The 17,924-nt window shown below is 36.3% G+C and overlaps 2 protein-coding genes across 8 annotated transcripts in view; one reads left to right on the forward strand and one right to left on the reverse strand.

Annotated features, from left to right (window-relative positions):
* Erap1 (endoplasmic reticulum aminopeptidase 1) overlaps positions 1-3,986 on the forward strand; it is a 29,759-nt gene extending 25,773 nt beyond the window's left edge. Inside the window, exon 19 of the mRNA XM_020161237.2 lies at positions 1,660-3,986. Coding sequence (XP_020016826.2) covers positions 1,660-1,815 — 156 coding nt within the window. The 3' untranslated portion in view covers positions 1,816-3,986. The remainder of the gene's footprint in view (positions 1-1,659) is intronic.
* Positions 3,807-17,924, reverse strand: part of Cast (calpastatin) — a 107,839-nt gene continuing 93,721 nt past the window's right edge. For all 7 annotated transcript variants that reach the window (XM_074077046.1, XM_074077043.1, XM_074077041.1 and 4 more), the window contains 8 exons: positions 16,730-16,828; positions 13,977-14,081; positions 12,650-12,742; positions 11,247-11,291; positions 10,764-10,856; positions 8,476-8,544; positions 6,813-6,878; positions 3,807-5,880 (listed from right to left, as the gene is read on the reverse strand). In XM_074077046.1, coding sequence (XP_073933147.1) covers positions 6,828-6,878; positions 8,476-8,544; positions 10,764-10,856; positions 11,247-11,291; positions 12,650-12,742; positions 13,977-14,081; positions 16,730-16,828 — 555 coding nt within the window. In that variant the 3' untranslated portion in view covers positions 3,807-5,880; positions 6,813-6,827. The remainder of the gene's footprint in view (positions 5,881-6,812; positions 6,879-8,475; positions 8,545-10,763; positions 10,857-11,246; positions 11,292-12,649; positions 12,743-13,976; positions 14,082-16,729; positions 16,829-17,924) is intronic.

The raw sequence follows: 17,924 nt of genomic DNA on the forward strand, positions 1-17,924 counted from the left end.
GAGTCTCGGTTCTTCCCTACCCAAATTCATGGTTTTCCTATTCTCTACTTACAGAATTAGGCATCTTATAAAATCTGTCTATAATAAAAGGCTGCCTAGTAGACAGGAGGTAACTATATGAGGGACTTACACTGAAGATACTCAGTGCAATAGTATCCTAAATTATCTCAGAACTTCCTAGCAGTCAAGAAAAAGGATGGAACATGAAACATATTCTACAAAAGTAGACTTTCCTCCAATCCTAAGCTACTTATTAAACAGGAAATGTTCTCAGAGAGGCAGGTTTGGATCAAATACTCAGTTGAGATGCTGCATTTCTGAGGCAGATGAGGACAGAAAAAACAGTTTGGGGGTCAAGAAAAGAGTTTACAGCTGGCTTTGCTAAAGCTTGGGTAGAGATCTGTTTTCTAGTGGTACTATAAAGATGAACTCCTTCAGGATTGATTAATTAAGTATTTTGACCAATTAGTGAAAGTGTTGATGTGGTTCAACTGTTTGAGTGTGCAAGATGATTTTTAATTGACAGGGAATTGATTTCGGACTCTGGAGTATAAGCAGTAGGATGAGCACAAGATGGGTTGGAGGCAGAGGAAAGAAGAGGTGTTTTCTAGATTGATCCAGCAGGAGGCCATGCATTCAGCTCATTGAGAAGTTATACTAAGATGTAATTTAAAAAAAAAAAAAACTCTGCATCACTTCAACTTGCAATTTGATCTTCTAAAGACTATTCTTAATCCCACCCTACTCCCAAACTCATAATAGAATATTTGAACATTGACTCTTAAGGAATTAGCTTCTGGAATTCATGCTGAATCAACAATGCATCTTGGCCTGTACTTGCTTCCTGACTACATTATAAAAATTGATGGATTAATGCTGTGAAAATCTATGGGAAAAGGCTAAAAACTCTTTAAGGTGAAACAAAATAGCAAAGTGTTCAGTGCTATAACAACACTAGCATATCCTTCATGGGAGCTTAAGAGGTTCTGATACCTGAAGATGAAACAAGAACAAAGATATCTCTGAGAGATAGCCAAGAGTTTCTTTTCTCTTTAAAACCATGGGGAACTTTCTGTAGATTTTATCTGGAGGGAACAATACATGAATTGTGGATTAGGAATAAAAAAAACTGGCAAGGGTTGGGGTTTCACCACTGTAACTTGCTAAGAACCCCATTCCCTACAGTGTTTCTATAATAACATACAAGGCCAGGCCTGTGGAGAAAGACTGCATTAATGTGGTTGAAACTGTTTTGCTTGGCAAAGAATATACTCTGTACATTCTGCTGCTTAGATATCATGTTTAAAAAATTAAGATTTCATCTGTGTATATAGAAGAAAATACACATTAAGTAGACACACTCAATTAAACCTTAATTATAAAATGGTAAACAGTGAAGCCTTTTAAAGTCTGGCAACTGTAAATAAATAAAAGAGTTACAGAGAAAAAACATAAGACCTGACATCATGAGGCATGAGCTCATTTTATATAGCTTAAGCTTAAGTGTACATAATCATATCCAGATACCCGGGGCTGCCTTCTATAAAGAAATTTGACAAATGCTGGAATTTTGACTTCGGTTTCCTTTTAACTAGCCTGAAGTTCCTTTTGCTCAATGTAACAAAATTAAAATTTAAAAATCTGTTTTTTCCTCACAAGGTAAAAGGATTCTTCAGCTCTTTGAAAGAAAATGGTTCTCAGCTCCGCTGTGTTCAACAAACAATTGAAACCATTGAAGAAAACATACGTTGGATGGATAAGAATTTTGATAAAATCAGACTGTGGCTGCAAAGTGAAAAGCTTGCACTGCTGTAATAATTTGTTTCTTGCCAAGTTCCTATGATCTATAACATCCAGAATTTTGTTCAATGTGAATATTTCCAAACCAGAGATAGTTGTTTTGGCTCTAGCTGGAGATACTTCCATTTATTCATTTGACCATATCTGAATGATTTAGAAATTTCTAAGTTTTTTTTTTTTCTTGCTGGAGATTGAACCCATGGCCCATACAAAGCAGACACTTCACCACTCTGAGCTACATCCCTAGCCCTTTCATTTGACCATTTATGTGAAAGGTTGGCTATTAGTTTTTGCATAAATGGCTATTGCTGCCATGTATTTCATTGGCAGCATTGCCCTGCAATGTGAATTCAAGTAGTGGGTTCCCTGTTACAGAGAAGTATCTTATTCTTCTCAAACCCCTGTGCTACTTGTGTCATTCATAAACTGCTTCATCAATATCTCTGTAAGACTCTCAGTAGTGAATAATATTGAACAATGAACACTGGAACAATAACTAAGATGGAAAGTGGCTCCCTCTGATGTCTCCAGAGCTGCATCCATCCTCTCTTTCTGGCTTCATGTCTAGGTGCTGATTTACAGGGTCCATCATCAAGCTTCCTTTATGGGCTGGTGGAGTGGTGCAAGCAGTTGAGTACCTGCTTAGTAAGTGTGAGGCCCTGAGTTCAAACCCCAGTGCCACAAAAAAAAAACAAAAAAACAAAAAAAAACCTTGACTATCAAGCTTCCTTTATGTCTGGATTTTGGTTCAGAGACAGAGGAGTTTGGAACTGGGGTTGGAGGAGGAAGTAGGAAGTATTTATTTCCTTGTTCCCTTGCAGGTTGCCTCACACTCGTCTCTACCAAAGTTCTTAGCTCCTGAGAGGAGGCCCTTTTTCTCACATAGTCTTTTCCATCTCTGGGCTGGGTTAACTGCTTCCTCCTCTCATTCCTTCAGGACTAAGCCACAGTGGGAGCCTAGGGGAACTAGTCCTGACGGCACTCGTGATCTTCATATGCCTTGCCTGCACCTTTGTAAAAAAATTCTTGCATAGTGCCTTCCTTCGATAAATGTGTCACATTTCCTCAGGGGCCCTGACTGACAGAGTCCCTTCTGAAAAGCATCAGCTGTTCAGGTTTATATAGTAAAAACCTTTCATCTAAAGTTGTATTGGAGAGGTATTGATCTTTAAGTTAGGCAGGTGATGTTTTCTTTCTTGGCTCCTCATTCGGCCTAATTTTTAGTTAGTAACTCATTATTGGCACTCATTGGCAATCAATCATTGCAGAGTCACTAATAAATGGTATTATGAAATGTTATAATTTATTATCCTTGTATTATGCTAAGTGATACTTTGTTTTCAATTGAAGTCTTATATATGAATTGTTGAATATTTGGCATAACTTTCAAGATAAAGGAAAATGATTAATATGGAAAATGTCAAAATGTATTGCTTTAATTCTGTACAGAATAGTCTCACTTTTTGGACATAAATGTTGTGCTAGTAAGCCTTTCATTGCTGTGACAAAATACTTGAGAAAACTGAGTTAAAGAGGAAATACTTATTTTGGCTCAAGGTTTCATAAGTTTCAGTCTCAGGTGGGCTGGCTCCATTGTTATGGGCTTGTGGTGAGGCAGAACATCATGACTGTGGGAGCACATGACAGAGGAGGCAGCCCAACTCATGGTGGATGGGAAGCAGAGAGAGAGAAAGAGATTAAAGTCACACCCCCAATGATCCACTTTCTCTAAGACCTACCCCATCAGTTACGAACTCATCAGTGGATCAGTCCATCAAGGCTAGTGCTCACGATTCAATCGCCTCTCCATGCCTCCGCCAACTGCAAACGGAGCCTTCAACACACGAGCCTTTGGGGCACGTCATATCCAAGCCATGACAAATGCTTCTACAGTTCTGGTTTTATTCCTGTTACATGGCTGATGGTTTGATAATGAAAACCAATTACTGGTAATTTCTTCCCCAGGATACTTTACTTCTTTAAAAAAAGCACACACAGAGCCAAGATTTTAATGGAAAATATTTTGCTTTAATTGTATCTTATATCTTGATTAATGAAATACAGAAACATTGATTTTCAGTTTTGGTCACCTATCTTCATTACTTTTGGAAAAGCCCATGTTCTAGACACATACAATATTATAATGTGCATAACTCTTTGGTAATAAAAATTGTCTTTACTTTTAAGCAGATATTTGTGTTATTTTCTCCTGACTAGTTTTTTTTTTAAAGGACTCTAGATCCTGTAGCTTACTCAAGTCATTTTGAGTTACTTGCAAACATCCAAGTCTTGAAGATATTTCTAATAAGAGGCATATTCCAAGTACCTTAAATGAATGAGGCATTCTTAAATCTCTCAGTTTTTAAGAGTACTTCTCTGTATGCATGGAACTTAGAACTGCAGCTACACCCTTGCAAATACATCTGTCAGCATCAAAGGTATCAGTACTGTTACAAACAAAACAAAAAGGGCAAATCCCCATCCTGCCCAAATAGGAAGATGAAATATATAACTAAAATCCCTCAGGAAACGTGGTTTTTCTTTTCTTGTTAGTGCCTTAAAGATAGAATAATGATTGTCTCCTTGATGGGACAGAGACTTAGTATTTTAAGGTAGAATTTGAAACCTAGTAAGTATGTGCCTGACTTGTAGACAGCATTTTAGGGATGATTAACAAAATTTGATGCCTACCATAAGCAGTATTATTATTTTTGCTTGCCTTTACCACATGCCTGGCCTTACACAGTACTGGTGCTACTACTCATGTTTAGTGAAATTAGTTATGTCCTAACAAAAGCTCTAAACTGATGCAAGGGAAGGCTGTGCTCTCTGGAAACAAGAAATTTCAAATCTCTTTTATGCTATGTACCTGACATCTTTTCCCACATATACTGCCTGGAAATACAGATGAAATTAATTATTTATCAAAATTTCATCAATGATACCAGTTCAATGCTCATAAACTATTTATTCAGAAAGATCTAAGAAACCACTCAAAGTTAGAGGACCATCAGAACCCAGTTCTTAAATTGCTGTGGGGGAAAAGTAGACTTTAAATTTTTATATATATATACATGTATATATATGAGTATATACACACACATATATACATATGTGCATATATATATATATATATGCACACACAGATATATATTATTTTTAAAGCAAAAGCATTTTTGTATTTTGTAAACTTAACTTCCATAAAGCCAGATGCTATACAGTGCAAAGATGAGCGTGGCAAATGGCTCGATGCAACAATTGCTATCCAGGTTTTGTGTACTGAGAATGGAAACCACAGTCCTATAATGTGGTAAGCCAACAGAGTTCAAGCCATATGGATATGCGAAGAATTAAATGTTTTACTCTTGAGATTTGCTATCCAGTGACTTCTCTAGACTGCCTGCGGCTCTTCTGCTGACTTAACTCAAGTCTCGTTGTGTTCTGTCTGATATAAGGTGCAGAAGTCCTAACCCCTGGCAAAGAAGAGCTCAAGCTAAAAAGGAGCTTCCTGGTTTTTCCAGGTTATCTATTATTAATTTATTATTAGCAGCTCAAGAGGAGATGTGTGGCTAATGTATAATATTTTATGTTTGACTTATGAGCATTAACCAAAGTAACATCAAATACAGTTTAAAAGCTCAAAAGGAAAGGGGGTAATAAAAAATCAGACACAAATGTTTAAAGCATTATTTTCCAAATGCTTAAAAAAATGTAAGTGCAAACTGAAAATACTAATGAGATTTACAGGCACTGTGTGTAGAAAGTGCAAAGGTTTGCAGAGTTTTTCCTTTCTATTTTTGGTGTTGCTTTAAGAAACTTTATCAAATATATTTCTTACGAATATAAAGCTTTCTCTCCCAACTGAAGGAAAAATTTAAAAATTCAAAGTTTATCAATACACAATAACACAGGTGAAACAGACAGATTCATTTTCTTTCTGGAAAAGAATAACAAACCATATTTAAGATGTCAAAAGACAATACCACCGACAAGAAGCCACCCAGAAAAATTGTCTGTTGCCAAAGTCTTTTGTTCTTCAAAAGTCACCATCCACCAGGTGAAGATTTTATATGCAGACACCTTAAAAATTTCAAATAAAAAAATCTAGTGAACCATTTGATATATAGTTTTCATGTTACAAGTATAGAAAATATTCTACTTAGCAAAAGGCACTATATAATAGACAAGGAGGAATTTCTTATAAGGAGATATGAGAGTGGGTTATTAGTACAGATTTTTCACTAAATTTTGAGGAAAATCTTAGAGCATTTCTAATCAGGTATGTCCCCCTCTTTAAAATAAAACCCCATCATGGTGAGAGAGCTGAACCTGATTTAACACACATTTTGATTGCTTTTAGGCTTTGATCAGTAAATAGTTTAATGCTTTTATGGCTGAGAGTAAAACCTTCTGTCTCTGAAGATTTCAATAAGGAGCATCTCTCAAGATGGATCCCAGAGACTCCTTCACTTACTGGATTTCTTCAGTCACCATGAATTAGAGTCAAATAGTACTTTTATTTTCCAAAATTGAGACAAATAAAGGTGGTAAATCTTTACCTTTGTCTTTGTTCCAACACCCTGTAATTTCTACCAGACTCTAAAGGGTACTTCTTTCTACACTGCCATGCATTGGCATTTTGGGTAAATATTAAGGACACTTCACTATAAATTGTAATAAGCTGATTTTGCTTTACCACCATCATCTGTAGCCATGAGTATGTGCACTTCAAAAATTCAACTAGGTTCAGATTGACATTTTCTTTTAGAGTTTGGCCTAATATTTTAAAGCGCTCTTAGTCATAAAATTAATGTTTTTAAGCATTCTAGTAGCACAACCATCCCACTTAGTGCTTTGCAGAAATGATTCTGGATTTCACAATGTACATTTTATAACAACAATATTTAAAAAAAAAAAACATGAAATTCTTAAGAGGTGGACTTCGATTTCCTCCCATAGCAAGGTTGGTAAAAGGTGTGGTAGTCTTTATTTACAATGAACGCTCAACTTACTGAATAGGGTAGACTTTAACTTGTATTTCTTTCATCATCTTTTGGCTTGGAGGCTTCCTCCATTTTCTACAAGGGAAAGCAAAGACATCAGTAATGGCTTTTCTGGATTAAGTGTCAGAGGTTTATGAGGAAATAATCTCCTCGTGACTAAAGGGATAGAAGATGCCAGTTAGTGGGGGAAAATAAGATGATCCTTTCTAAGTTCCTCTTCCTCCCTTGACCCAAACACTGTGTGCTCCTCTCCCTCAAGTTCATAAGCTAAAAATAATCTTAAGTAACTCTAAACTTCTCACTCATAGCTTACTTTTTTAAGAGATCCCCTGCAGATAAACTTTTAAAAATGCACAAGTGTCCTTGTGCATTTCTACAACGATCCATCCTTTTCCTGTATTTGGGGGCATGGCGGGCCAGCCAATGTACTCACCACATAGGGTTATTGTGTTTTCTATTTTTTGTTAAGGGGTTGATCAAGTACTTTATATAATTAAAATTAAATAACAAGAAAGTAAGAATTTAATCTATTTGAGACATAATGGCACAAATAACTGTCAATTATTAACCCTTTTCCCGTGTCCTCTACTGAACTCAATTATCAGAAAATTCCATTATTTTGTTCTTATGAGTTATGATGCAACTATAGTGTTTAAGGCAGTACCAACAGCCTCTAATTATAGTCTGAAGATGCCATGCCATTTGAGCCACATGTTCTTGGAACTGGAAGGGACCCAGAAATTGTCTAGTCTAATGTCCATTCCTGACCACAGCTGGATAATTTTCATAACAGGAAGCTCCATTAATGGCCAACTCTGAGACTTAAACTTGACCCTATAACTTCCATTCCTTTGTTTCCATTCTGTTTTGTAAAGCAACATAAAAATCATGTACTGCTATAGTGTGGATGTCGAATGTTCCCCCAAGGTGTAAAAACCTTGGTCCCCAGGGTGGCACTGTTGGGTGGCCCTGTTGGGGGATGCTATGGAGGTGGAGCCTTATGGGAGGCCCTTAAGCCACTTGGGGTGTGCCCTTAAAGGGACTTGTGGCACCCCATCTTTTCTTATTTCTCCTTGTTTCCTGGCTCACGAGGTAAGCAGTTTAGTCACACACTCCCATTGTGATGTGCTGCCTGAGCAGAGGACCAAAGCAATGGGGCCAATCAGTCACGGGCTAGAGCTTCCAAAGCTATGACTCAAGATAAACCTTTCCTCTTTGTAAGTTAACAGCCTCAATGATTTCACTATAATAACAGAAAGCTAATAATACATGAATTAATAGTCCCATTATTTACTAATCTCCCTTTCAGTGCTGTCTAATGTTGTATCACAGAAACTCTATTGTCTTTTCCTGATTTTATATACTACCTTCAGTGTTCTAATAAATCACATATTCAAGTGGTACTATAATAAGGACAGGAATAGGCAACTTGAATTGTATTAAGAATATTCATTTGGATTTTTAAAGGACCTGCTACTTAGAAAAAAATACACACACATATGCATATGCGTCTTTAAAATTTCATTTTTAGTAAATCATGTGAGGGGATTGATAGTGCTTAAAATCTTTTAGTCTAAATAGCATACAATAAGAAAATAAATTACTAATAGGACAAATCCCACTTTCATGTAATTGCTAGACTAATTTCAGTATATTACTGTCTCATGGTTACCTTTGTTGGATCCTTTGCTTTATCTTCATTCTTGGGTGCTTTGGAACTGGAAGCAGTCTTGCTGTTATCCTAAATCAAGAAGATGTAATGAGGCCATTGCTATTGTCAGCCCATCTAGCAATTAACTTACTGGCTATAATCAAATTAATCCAGACTACTTTTTCTAGTAGCCTGTAGATCTCCAATTTAATTAAATAATAATGGGTGTGATTTTTTTTGACAAGGGTGAATGTACTCAAAAGTATTTAAGACAGGAGGCAAAAAGAATAAAAATCGGAAGGGGAATGTGGATCACACTGGTGCCCTGCTAACTTCCATGGTACATGTCTGACCCAAATTTTGTTCTTTGTACCAGAAAGTAGCTTGTCTGTCACCCTAAAGACAAGAGATAACAAGCAATGGTCACTGTGGAGAAAAGAAATCCTAGTGTACAGCTGGTGGGAATGTAAATTGGTACATCTATTATGGACACATTATGTAAGTTCCTAAAGAAACTGAAAATAAAACCATATAACCCAGCAGTCCCTCTTCTGGGTATATACACAAAGGAAATGAAACCAATACCTCATTAAAGATACCCACATTCATCTGATCATTGCAGTATTTTTCAAAATAGCCAAGATATGGAAACAAACTAAATAAACTTATATGAATGAATGGATAAAGAAAATGGAATACTATTCAGCGTTATAAAAGAAGACATTGCTATTTGCCACAACATGGATGCACCTGGAAGACATCATGCTAAGTGAACTACACCAGACAGAAGAAAAATACTGCATTATTCCACTTACAAACAAAATAAAGAGCTCAAACATGCAGAGTCAGAGAATAAAAATGGTTACCATGGGCAGAGAGGAGCTGGGCAGGGTGAGGAAATGGGAGATGTAAGCCAAAATATACAAAATAAGTAAGTAGGATGAACAAGTCTAGATAGATATTGCATATTATGAAGATCAAAGTTAATAAAACTATATTGTATCAGAGATTTTTATTAAATAAGTATATTTCAGCTGTTCTTGTCACAAGAAAGTATGAGATGACAAATACATTACTCTGCTGTACTGTATTAACTACTTTACTATCTATGTGTATCTCACTACTTCATGTTGTAAATTTTAAATATACAAAAATTGCTTTTAAAATCAAGTGTTTAAAAAAAACAAACAAATCAGAGCTGTCTCTATGGGGATTGACTTTTATGTGCCAATAAAGTAAAACCAAGCCACTGTTTTCTGTTTTCAGCTTTTGTGGTGGAGAAATGTAACAATGGAAAGAAATGCAGAGAGCTGGAGTAGGTTACATGCAAAAATAAAGTCCATCTACCAAAAACAGGTCTTCTTTAGGAATTTCCAGGAGTGAGAAGTAGGACACTATGTGCCCAGTGAGTTGCCCAGTGTGAAGGGTTCAGTAATTGGGAGCTTTGCTTAAAAACAGCCAAAACAATGGCAAACTGAGATCTGCCCAGTTTATTCTGAAAATGACAAGGGTATTCATTCACATTTCTTTCTGTTTTCTTTATGAGAGGATGCAGCTTATAGGAAAATGCCCCATGCTTGTTGAATTACACATTAGTTTTTCATTCATCTTTAATCATATGTTTAGAGCATCTTCTAAGTACCAAGTATTTGGCTATTGCTAGGCATAAAGGTCAAAGACCCATCACTACTGTATAAAGCATTCAGCTCAGTGGTGCGATATACATGCCAGACAGGTAACCAGAGTGCAGGGAGAGTGGGGGTGAGAGGCTGTCAAGTGTGCCCTGGGAAGGGAGGAAGATGTGGATGCAAGATGTACTCTGGAGGAGCCAATGCTTGGACTGAGCCCTGCGGGGTGAGGAAGAGTCAACCAGCTGGGCACAGAGGGAGGAAACTCCAGCAGGATAGGGCCTCGGAACTTAGGGACTTTGTCATTGCAAATGAACACAGACACAGCATTACTGTCACACCACAACACAGTGAGGCAATCAGAAATGATAGCTTTGGGAAAAGCAACATGGAAAACACTGATGGAATGATAGTGAGCAATGTAATTTAAATGGAGACAAATATAACTTTGTAAAAGATGTGTATAGAAAAAGACAAAGCAAATATGCCAAATAATAGTGCTTGTGGGGTTGTGGAATTATTATTTCTTTTCTTTATTTTCAGGTTCTCTCTAGCATCACCAAATTCATTCTACAGTTTACAGATTACACGTATGTACACATGTGGACATATGCATATATAAATCTATATGACTATATAGATTTATATTTCAAAGGAAGTCCATATGAAAAGGCACAGTACCTTTTCTGTGTTCTGTGAGGCTTTTGGAGTTGAGGGACAGTTGTCCAAATCTCCTGAGAGAGCATCAATGGGGTCTTGGTCATCATCAGGGGTCTGTGACATTAACAGGAACAGCCATCAACAAAAAAGCACAGGGCGAATGCTGTGTGTGGCATTTTCTCACATCAGTTAAAGATAGAAAAGTTAACTACAAATAAACTTGCTGACACTCATTTCCTAGCAATGACATATTGTACAGAAGATGGTAAAACATAAAAATCTTGATACTCTATTTTGTTTTCTCACCTGAAAACAGTACTATCTTTAAAAAAGAGTTTCTGTGAGGAATAAGTAAGAGATAAACCACATATACTTATATATATACCTTGGCATAGGACAAAGCCCAGGAAAGGCATTCAATTAATTTTAGTTTGTTTTTAAATCAAAATAAAGCTATAACTAGAATTAAAAAATCAATGGAAACATAACTACTATGGTATTTACCTTTAATTCCTTCGATTTCTTTGGAGGTGGCTTCACTGGCTTGTCCTCAAAAACAAGGAAGATTTCTGGTTAAACACAGATCTTCATAATGGTTTACTTAGGTATAGTCAGCATTTATACATTTACATTGAATTACAAATTCAATTTATACATTTACATTGAATTACATTGAATTTGTAATTCAATGACTTGATTTGGGTAAAATGCAGTATAGATTTGTAGTAACTGGTAAACTAGGGTCCCAACTGTTTATCTACCAACTTTTCTTTACATTTGTAATCATGTCAGTGGCCTTGGGAGAAATGTAAGAGTCTGGTCCTAAAAGTGACACAAATACTATGTAGGAACTTTATGCCATCAAGTGTTAAAATTCTATGATTGTTAAAATGTTACAAAAGATGGTTTGTGTTTTTATGTCATACTAAAGCCTACTGTTCTTTGAATGGATTTGAAGATTATCTTCACACAGGATTACAAATACAACTAAAGTAATAGGGATTTTCTCCATCTTCAAAGGCAAGGGTATTAAGTAATACACTTCCTAAAGATTTCAAGCAGGGTGATGTGGCAATATCAATCTGGGGAGGAGTCTAGCAAAATGCAGAATTTCTATCTCTATGAATACTCAGCACAAGCAAGGAGAATTGTTTCCACCAAGTGAATCAGTATAGAAAGAGAAGGATAGAACTCAGTCTTCCTTGTTTTTAACTGATTGGCAGGCCTGGAAAGGGTTATATATCCTCGGACTCTAAAGTAGGAGCCAAATAGGAAAGTAGGGGTATGAGCGGAACAGGTCAATGTAAGAAAAACTGGCTTCTAGTTACAAAAAAAAGGCCGGCACTTCTTGACAGCAAAACAGGACTTGTGATTGTGAAGTGGTTTTGCATGTCCTTGTACTCACCCGTGCTCGTGGTGGTATAGAAGAAAGGGAGACCAAGTCTTGGAGTTGGGAGATGTCTTATTTATTTCTCCTCTAGGCAGGTGTCTACCACTTAAGCAATATCCCACTCAGTGCTGCTAACTGAGCCACACCTCCAGCCATTCATTATTCTAACACTAGCTTCTTCTGAAATCCCATTGCTCTAGTCACTTTTATAGTCTTTTCCTGACAAAATTCTTCTTTGTATGTTTCTTGGAGTTCTTGTTAAGCATCAGTAAGTGAATATTATTTAACTCCTTATACCACAGGGCCCAAAATATGAATATCTAATGATGTTGGTTCAAATAAATATTAACAGAATTCTAGACAACCTGCTTGTTACCTCTGGAGGCACATTAAAATCATTTAGTCACAATATATTTTTATGCTATTACAAAAGTACAGCTTCTCTTCATTTCAAGAGAGGTTTTAATTTAAAAGGCCGTGGAATATAAATTCAATGTAGCTATTTGCCTCAGTTTACCTGCCCATCATTGTCCAGGAGATGTCTATACTCAGGTGGGATGGTGTCATCTCTTTCTCCCAGCTTGTTTCTATGTTCTGCTTTAGCTTTTTCCTATAAACATTGAACAGATATAATGACTATCCATTTTCTCCTTCACTTAGAAAATACATTCTAAAACACAGCACACAGCACTTACTGTACTTTTCTGAGGCAAAACATATGGTCTGTTTTTATTTCTTAAGCTATAGAACAATAAACATATGACAACAGACAGCTGGTGAAAAAATGTAAACCTACATGTGTCTGTACGTCAGCTCATATCTGTGAATTTTCTATCTGCATTTTAAATTGAAATAAAAGATTAAATAATTACCCTCAGAAACCACACTTAGGGATAAAAAATTCAAGGTATAAAATACGTTTATTTTTGTTTGAATTTCACTTTTCAAATTAAAAATCATATCACCAGACCTTGGCATATAGGGAGGTAATATTTACAACTTTGACTATTTTTAAGCAGCCCTGAGACAGGAAAGGAGCAAATCCAAATGGAAATGCTGACCCTTGCGATGCAGCTGAGGAAACACCAGCCGGTGAGCAGGCTGTACCTGCCCTGGCATCACCAGGCTCCGCTGATCTCTATCACAGAGTCTGTGACCCTCCTCCCAGTGGAGTACAGATTAAGTTTTTATGCATCACTACAATTTTATTTTTAAAATATAGGTTCAATTCAATCAATATTCCTTTGATAATGACATAATGACAATGACATTGTCTTTGGGACATTATTTTGGCTGGCCAGTTACTTACTTCTTGGTTCTAAGCTATGATCATGACAGTGAAATGGACTGTAAGTATTGCATATTGTATAAAATGTGCAGCATTAACTAGTTGATCCTTCTGGACACACCTCTGCATAGTGCTGACCTCCTAGCCCAAGACTCTCTCAGCTAGCGTTTGAACTCAGACTTAAGTATGCCAGCAAAAAAGATTGCTGGTGTCATCTCTATCTAACGTGACCTCTGTCACCACAAGCACAGAATATGTCCACTTTAAAAATGCACATGTATGGGTATAACATGTATGGTGTCCTTATTCCAAGAAAAAAAACAGGAGAAGAATAAAATGAACCAAACGTAACTGTGTAGTTGCACCAAAACAAAGTCTGGTCTCACGAAAAGGGCATTTGCCTATAAAGGAATCTACCTGAGCGTAATTCCTTGGTGAGGAATAAAGAGGTGCAACACAGACCATGGAGCAGAGGAAAATGAGACAAGTTATCCAACTATGCTGACCACACATAATGTCAGAAGCTTGACATTTCACAAATGTGTGACTCTTTTACCTTTACTTTATCTTCCATTGGTTTGTCGTCCTCTGGGTCAGGTTGCCTTTGCCCAAGACTGTCAGAAAGTTTATCCAAGGCATCATCAAGTTCTTTATCATTTTGCTAAAAAGTAATAAATCTGAATTAGTCACGGGGTTGTCCAAACTGTATCAGAGAAGCCAGCCCAGGAACCCCATATTTTCAGGAGTGAACCTCTTTTCTTGAAGACAAAGATGTTCAGTGGTGGAGCAAGGGAGAAAAAGCAACAACATCTGTCAACCTAAGATTGGCGGATTAATACCATCTGCCCACCCTGCGAAAATCCTACCAGCCTAAGGAAGTCTTAGGGCACTTATCAGGGGCCACACCAAACCAGGTAACCTAGAAGTCACCTAGACAATTAAAAACCATACGAATCTATCACTTCGCTTGCATTTAGAAATGAAACATGATTTTTAAAAAAACTGGATATGACAACCACTGATGTCAGATGATTAGCAAGCAGGACTTTGAACTCAGGATGAGGGACTCTTTGGTTTTGTGGGTACACTTGAAGATCAGATCCAGAAGAGTACATTTTTTTTTCACAAAGTAGAGCAGGACCAAAGGCAGGTTGTGGGAAGCTGTAGAATCCAGCACTGCCACCTGATTCTTCCTAGAGTACAAAACCCCATAGACAATCTGGTGTCTGTCACAAGAGTGAGGAGGGCTTCTGTGCCTCATTTGGGGTGAGAGACATAAAGGAATCTCTCTTTACCTTCAGGAAGCCCCTGAAAATTAAATTGCAGAAATGAGTTGGAGCTGGTGTTGTAGGAGGGTGGAAATTATGGCCAGAAGAACAATAGAAAATTAACTAAAATAATTTATTTCTTTTAACGTTTGTTTATTGTATGATTCAAGCACGGGATCTGACCTCTCTGAACCTCAATTTTCTCAGCTTTGAAATGCAAATAATAAGAACATCTATACTCCTAAGTTGCTGAGAAGATTCTACAATGGCCCACAATAACACATTATTATTAATAATATTATATAGTGAAACACTAAGTTTTTTTTCAGCACAGTGTATTCAAAGTGTTAAACATGCATGTCTAGATGAATTCACTTTGTATGTACATAAAGTCAATTTCAAATGCACTTCATATCTAGCAGCACATATCTGCTAGGCTTTGTCCTACACTAAGCAGAACTTTCATTGCTTCCAAAGTGTTTCATGTGCTTTGCCCAGTTTTAGCTGATGGCCTATCAGGGTAGAGCAGCAGGATTTTTTGGAGGAAGAAGGCAAACTCAGGGAAGCTAAGTCAACTGCCTGTAGACATACTGCTAACCAGGGAAAGAAACCCAGGTTTTGGGGCTGATAACATATAGAGCTTTCCTTTGTTTTGCTCAGTCATATCCAGGATCTTCCATGTCCTTCTGAAGAAAATTTTCCTGCTGGGGTGATTTTATTATACAGCTCATTGACAGACACCTCAAGACATTTTATGTGTATGTAACTTCTGGTGAAGAGTCTAATATCCTCGGCAAAGAAAATTCACATGAATTATGATGGTTTAGTTGACTCTTTTTACCTAGCTTTAGTGTCATCCTCAAATAAGATGTTGACTAAAACTAGTCTCTTTAACGGGAAAGGTGCATCTTTGAAATGTCATTGTGAAAGGTGGAGGCTTGTGTTTGCTAAGGCTTTCTAGCAGCCTCAGTCAGGGTGAGACCTCTGGTTTGAATGTGTGATTAAGAACTGAATGCAGACTGCAGCCTGGATTACTACTTATTCTTTCTGCTGCACTGGGACTTTCATCATTGGGTGTGTAACAATCTCTCTCCCACACACACACATGGCATTTCCTGGTTTTAAGTGCTTCATTAGAGCCCAGGATTATAGCTGGTAATGGTGGAGCTACCCATGGTTGGGTTCTGTCATCTATGCCTCTGGATATTTTCATATGATCTTGAACTGACCCAACAGGATGCAAATCCAACAGAATCTGATCGTACCACACTAATTAAGCTTTCCTGCTACATCAAAAGGAAAGGAAGCATAGCTGACTTCACTAAAGAAACTGCATCTAGTAAATGAAGTACTGTTCTCAACAACAGAAAATGAGGATCAACCATAGAAAATAGGGCAACCCCTTTATCTTTTGATGTGCCATGGATAATATATAGTTTGGCACTGCACAGATAATTAAGGAAGTCTGGAAAAGCTTTGGTCCCACAATCTTGCCTCAAAATATGTAAATAATTAAAACAATATTGATGCCAAGGTTTTTCTATTGCTAGCATGAAAATGACAAATTTTTACTAGTGTGAATGGGAGGAAAACAATGCTATTCCATGATATGTCTGTAAGAAAGTTTTTGAAGAAGCTCAAACACTGAGCAATTCCATAAAATAAACTTGAGGTTAAACACTGGGTGGTAAATGTGTCAGGGAAAATACAAAGGAAAAAATCAATTATCAGGAAAGCTGAATTTTTCAAATATAGTAATTAAAATGTACATACACTCCACCTCACTGCATTTATAATTCTGATGATAAAGTGACAATAATTTCCTTGACTGTGAGTAAAATATTATTTCACTTAATCATTTTACAGGTATTCTCTGCCTTCTTGCTAAATCATCAATCCTAAAGCTCTTCTGAAATGAAAGGTGCCTGATCTTGCTAAGAATTTTGTCTATTTTCATTTGCTCCAAAGCAGGTATTCTACTTTCTTTATATTGCTACTGCTAGAATGATTATATATCTCCCAAATAAGACATGTTGCTTACCGCAGTGTTGGGGGGCAGGGCTGCAGCACTGGTGGTAGAAGCAGGGGTTTGGGAAACCACTTCAGAGATAGCAGCAGAAAGTTTAGCATCTTCGAATTTCTTTGATTAAAAATAACAGTTTCATCATTAACATGTTGAATATAAAATTATACCCACAATGTCATCACTTTAAATACAGCTTTTAAGTACTTTATGACTACTTATTTTCTTGATTCAAATACATGTGCAGTAACACAATCTTAAAAGCAATTTTCCTACTTTCATTTCAATAGTATGATTTTATATGATTTCCTATTTCTAGTTTATGTTTATTATTTTAAATTTGTTCAGTAATCTAATGGTTTCCAGTTCTTTGTTTTGTTTACACATTCAGCTTGTTTAAAGTTTTTCAAGTATTTTGTAATCAATTGCTCTACATAAATTCTACATGTAGGTCTTTTTTTTTTCTTTTTTTACAGTGTTGGCTGTATTCTGCCAGACTGCCCTCTCAGAAGTAGCTAGGAGTTCATACTGCTAAAAATATGAATGGGTACACCTGTTTTCCTGTGGCCTTGCTTGCCAGAATTAAATTTTTCTCACATATTTTTATTTCTGATGATATAAAAGGTGCAAAATGATGTACTATTTTTGCTTAAATACTGTGGTATATGGTGTGAGATTTTATTTGTATTATTTTTCTCAATGTTGTATAATAAATTATTCCAGAAACTTTCTGACATAATGATTTATTCTCACTCTTTTCAAAAACACACTAAATCTATTGCTTACATCTACTTCTCAATTTTCCAGTGGCCTACATTACAAGTTTACTCTCTGAATTCGGACTGTTGTGCTTATTTATATTATTATATGATATATATTGATGTTTAGTTGGGCCAGTATTTCCTAAAAACACTTTTGTTTTTCATATTTATACACTTACTTCTCAAGTGTATTTTAGAATAATTTTATTGAGTTATATAAGGTACCATATTGCTAGTTTAATAACAAAATTAATAAGCTTATAAAATGACTTGAGGAAATCATCATTCTTTTAGGACAGTTAAGCTGTCTTATTACAGTTTTCTATCTCTGCATGTCTTTACTTCTTTATTCATTTCTTCTTTTGTAGCATTCTTTACATAAATATGACATCTCACATTAATTATATTTACTAATCTGCCAATAACATATGTAGCATACATAATGTCATATA

Source organism: Castor canadensis, chromosome 6, assembly GCF_047511655.1.
Source record: "Castor canadensis chromosome 6, mCasCan1.hap1v2, whole genome shotgun sequence".
Taxonomy (NCBI): domain Eukaryota; kingdom Metazoa; phylum Chordata; class Mammalia; order Rodentia; family Castoridae; genus Castor; species Castor canadensis.